The sequence below is a fragment of the Triticum aestivum genome, chromosome 5B, assembly GCF_018294505.1.
Source record: "Triticum aestivum cultivar Chinese Spring chromosome 5B, IWGSC CS RefSeq v2.1, whole genome shotgun sequence".
Lineage (NCBI taxonomy): Eukaryota > Viridiplantae > Streptophyta > Magnoliopsida > Poales > Poaceae > Triticum > Triticum aestivum.
In genome coordinates, this window is record NC_057807.1 from 468,241,859 (window position 1) to 468,246,777 (window position 4,919).

At 50.5% G+C, this 4,919-nt stretch overlaps 1 protein-coding gene across 1 annotated transcript; it reads left to right on the plus strand.

The window, feature by feature from the left end:
* The first annotated feature begins 1,347 nt into the window (after positions 1-1,347).
* On the plus strand, positions 1,348-3,425 carry LOC123116467 (uncharacterized). The gene is made up of 5 exons (XM_044537418.1): positions 1,348-1,697; positions 2,079-2,165; positions 2,287-2,501; positions 2,774-2,854; positions 3,103-3,425. The coding sequence occupies exons 1-5, from the start codon at positions 1,380-1,382 to the stop codon at positions 3,152-3,154; spliced, it is 753 nt and encodes a 250-aa protein (XP_044393353.1). The 5' UTR covers positions 1,348-1,379; the 3' UTR covers positions 3,155-3,425.
* The last annotated feature ends 1,494 nt before the right edge of the window (positions 3,426-4,919 follow it).

The window sequence follows — 4,919 nt, forward strand, 5'->3', positions numbered from 1 at the left end:
TATTCCTATCACAAATATTAAAGTACAAGTCATGTAAAGACCGACATGACAAAATTAAAAAGACAACATAACGTCTCTAAGCTTGACACCCACGTCCGTCACCTGTCTCCAGCACCTCCACAGCAACCGCCGAAGAAAAAAAAATGATAGATCACCTTCTCACCCGAGCTCGACGCTATTCCATCGTTGATATGCAGCTTTACGACCTTTAAGGTGGCTCGCCGAAAATGAAGTCCTTGCCATGTGAACAAATCAGACCGGGCAAAACTCCGGACATGCCATCTAACCCCAGATCTGGCGCCCCCATCACGACTAAGACGCCGAAGGAGGAAAGCATACCTGCTATCCATTAACCACAAATCCAGCGCATGTTCCATCTCCCATATGTCGTCGATGCAGTGCATTCGCTCCTGAACTACCTCCCAAGCTCCGCGCCGATGTTGGAGCAAACGTCGTCGCAACGGCGGAGTCGGATGACAATGTGCACCACAAGGATGTCGCCGCTGCCACGACATCCCAACTTGAACAGACTGATTTTCAAATACATCATCTACCATAGAGACGACTGCCTCGCCAAAGAAGAATACAGAGCTTCTTTATTCAGCATCACCGTCGCCACTACCGAAGCCAAGACGTCGAACAATCCAAAAACCTAAACTACTAGGGGCCTAGAACTAAAACTAAAATGATCCGGCGGCCCCCTCACCATCGACGACCAAGAGTCACCGGCGGAGGGGAGGCGCCGGAAGGGTTGGCTCTCTTGGCTGCTGCGGCCAGGGTTGGCAGGTTGTAACTAATCAGATCCATCCTTTGACGAATCGTATATCGTGTGGAGGTTTGTTTTTAGATGTGTGCATCCTAAATGTCTTCAAACATCTTGTTGATGCAGAGGCTGGGGCTAACTAGTACTCCCTCCGTCCGGAAATACTTGTCATCAAAATGGATGAACATGGATGTATCTAGAACTAAAATACATCTAGATACATCCATTTCAATGACAAGTATTTACGGACGGAGGAAGTATCCTCGTGATATTAATATATTCACCTTGTCAAAAAAAAGCTCGCGTGGAGGTCTGCCCACGTGTAGGTATCCTGTGGCGTACCATTCGAAAATTCAAAATTTCGAGAACCAGAGCGGGCGGTCGAAAGCAGCCGCCCCCGAGCTGCCAAACTGGTGGGCCCCACATCGTCTGCGCAGTCAGCCATCGGATGCCGCGGTCGCGCCGCCTCCCTCCTCCAATCGTTGGCCGGCCACTTTCCCCGCCTCGCCCAGCCCGTTCATCCGCTACCCAGCTCGCCGCGCTCCCCTCTTCTCCCTTCCCGGCGGTAAAAACGGAAACCCACGGGCCGCCGCAGCGGCATCGCGCTCCTCGGAGGATGGGCCCGCCGCCGCCCGACGTGGTGGTGATCAGCTCCGACGAGGGCGAAGGCTCCCCGAGGCGGTCTGTCTCGCCCGGCTCCCTCGGGTGGGTCGCGTTGCTCGGGGACTCGCCGCCGCCGCTGCCAGCGCCGCGGAGGAAGAAGGGCAAGTCCCGCGGCGTTCGCGCCAGAAAGGACAACGACGACGACGACGACGACGACTGCGTGATCCTGGACGGCGACCCTGACGGGCCGGCTGTGGTCGAGGGCGCCAAGGGGAGGAGCGCGGGGGACGGCGCGTCAGACGAGGTGGAGATCGTCGCGGCCAAAGGCGAGGTACAGATTGGTCTGCTCCCTTCCGTTTCGATCCACGCAATTTTTGTGCATTTCACTGAAGCAGTGCGAACCTTGTTACGCTGCCTGGAGTCCGTGCATAGAGATGATCAAGCCACTGATTTCATCAGAAATTTCGTTCTGAATCGAGCCGTAGCTCAGAGAGCATATGCTTTAATTTAAGTGTTGCACGTTCACTGCTTCAGAACGTACTTTTCCCGATAGACTTTCATTGTTCAGCCTGTAACATGGAAGTGGTCTGCTGAAGTATCTGTCCATGTTATCCATCCTTACTGTCGATGAGCATCTTCAGTTTTACTGCAGTTTGCCTGTGGACTGTGTTGGCATTCTAAATTTCAGCTACTACATGGCATGCTTCTGCAGATAGCGTGCAAGGATTTCCCTCACCCGCGGCATTTATGTTCTGAATTGCCCTTTAGCACCACTCCTCACCCAAAGCATTGTAAAATGGTAAGTCACAAGCATTGTCACCCCCTGTCCCTGATTCTGTTGGTAATACGATTACAATAGCAGAGTTGACAACAGAGCTTTTGTAATGCGACCTCGTTGCTGTTCTTTTTTCCAAATGCAGTGCTACTGTTATGTGTGTGATGCTCCAGCTCCATGCAAGCAATGGGGCAAAGGGCTCTTGAATGGTGGTCATTGTCATGCCACCGACAAGGAAACGAAGTGGAAAATACTGAGGCAAGCATTCAAGTGCAACTTTGAGCCGGGCGAGGAGGCCACTGTGTCCGCTGGGAACCTACCCTATGGCTTTGACATCGAGCGCCTTCGCCAGCTCTTCAGGTACGCCCCAACTCTCACGTTCTCATAGGTGAGCCTTCTTAGTTCTCACAGGCGGCTGGATTGATCGTTATACTCATCAATTGTTGAGCATGCAGTTGTAACTTCTTGATAAACCCTGAAATAATGTAAATATGTTTCTTATCAAGACTGATTGCATTGCTCCTCGCCTTATCTAGGCTATTCATGCAGTGCGAGGTTCTGTTTCGTCGGTGTTCTTTGTATGGGTTTTCTCTATGTTCTAAAACATAGTGTCTTACTTCGCTGATGTGCAGATCATTTACGACAAGGGAACAGGCAAGAGTTGTGGACAGGGGAACTGGTTTTGACATCGATCGCCTTGGCCAGCTCTTCAGGTACGCCCAAACTCTCACGTTCTCACAGGCGGCTGGATTGATCGTTATACTCATTAGTTGTTTAGCATGCAGTTGTAACTCCTTGATAAACCTTGAAATAATTTAAATATTTTTCTTATCAAGACTGGTTGCATTGCTTCCTCGCCTTATCTAGGCTATTCATGCAGTGCGCGGTTCTGTTTCGTCGGTGTTCTTTGTATGGATTCTCTCTATGTTCTAAACACAGTGTCTACTTTGCTGATGTGCAGATCATTTACGACAAGGGAAGAGGCAAGAGCTGTGGACGGGGAAACTGGCTGAGTATGCTGTGCAGAATTTCCATCTGCGTGTGAGTATATTTCGTAAATGATAACTTGATATGAAAAAATGTCCTTAATTAAATTTAGAAGGGACTTGTTCTCCTATGATCATGTCTTAGCTGTGCAGCTCATGTGCTCATAGTTAAAGCACTATGGTTGGAATGTCATCCCCCAGTTTGCATTTGCATACCATTCACGTATATGTAATATGTTCCTATGGTAATATGATGCGGTACTTGTTTCTGGTTTGCATACAAAGTTAATCTTTTTCACGACTGTGCTCTTAGTTTCTGATTTAGGGAACACCTAAATCGGAACACAAGCCAACCTAATTGCTCTCTTCGTCCTTCTAATTTGTTTACTATGGTGTTCCTTGACCTTTTAGCTGTTATTACTTCTTGAGGTCAGTATTATGTGCAATTTGTGTACCTCGGTTTACCAAGATAATCGGCGCCACAGCTGTTCTGTCGGTTGCCAAGTATATGATGGCACACTTTCATGTTTTGAGTTTGAGGTTTGCAGGCTTGGAAGGGACGCAACGCAAACTGCGAGTTTGAGTTGCAAGATAGGGATGAACACCGTGAGGGTTTTAGGTGTTGGGTTTTGCAGGTTTCGCTAGGGAACATCATTAGTTTTCTTGCCATGGCTTCTCTCTTTCTAATCTTACTGCCTCCGTAGCTGATAGTGTCAAAATTATTTTACAGATTTATCATGATTTTTTTTCATAAATCCTATTCCCTCTGTCACAAAATAAGTGTCTCAACTTTGTACTAGCTATAGTACAAATTTGTACTAAGCTCAAGACACTTATTTTGGGACGGAGGGAGTATAAGTTTTCATCAACAGCTGATGTCCAACAAAATAACCGTTAAGTTTGTCATGGAAACATCTCACGATCCTGTAAATGCTTACCATCTTTAGAGATTATATTTCAGGCGTAAAACATCGTGTATTAGCAACGGAACTGAAGGAAAATTACATTTTGCATCAATATTTGGTCTCAGGATCTCTAAACAAAAACTGAACATACACATCCAGACATGCAATCCTATTCTTCTTCACTAGACGACTTGCTTTGTTGCCCTCCTGCCGCCGCTGCCGGTGGCGTCGCCGTCGTCTCATCGTCGCCGACCTTATGAATCACCAAGCACGGACCGCCGTCCTGCAGGAACGCCCATATCTGTATCTCATCCATCACTTCCAGGCCACTGGCGTCGACGAAGCTCCCGTGGTCTGCGAATTTCAGCACCGTGCTGCCGTTAGAGTCCCATCGTGTCAGCTGAGCATCCGTCCGGTCGCCAGCACGGTTGACGTAGACCGGCACGACGAGCCTGCCGAGTTTCTTCCCCCGCGCCCTATGGCACGCCTGCGGTTCCGGCCTCTCCCAGGGATTGGCCAGTTTGGCGGCGCGGCGCTGCTCGTCGGAGAGGAGCGGGAGGAGGCGGCCGACGGCATCGCCGAGCGGCATCGACAAGCGGCTCTGCTGCACGTCGAGGTCCGACCGCTGGACGCGCTTCTCGGCGATGAAGTGGAGTGGGTGGTCGGGCTGGAGGCCCAGCTTTTCGCGTATCCAGCCCGGCTCCGCCGGCCCGGGTTGTTGTCCAGCGGCCGGCGGCGGAACGGCGTCGATGGGCTCAACAGAGAAGGGCGCCGCCGCGGCGCTGCTTGAGCCAGGCTCCAGCGTGGACACGGCGTCGTTCGCTGTGATCTCCGTGGATTTGGTTTCACCGTCGCCGCCGGCGGTTTCCGATGCCGATGTCGAGCAA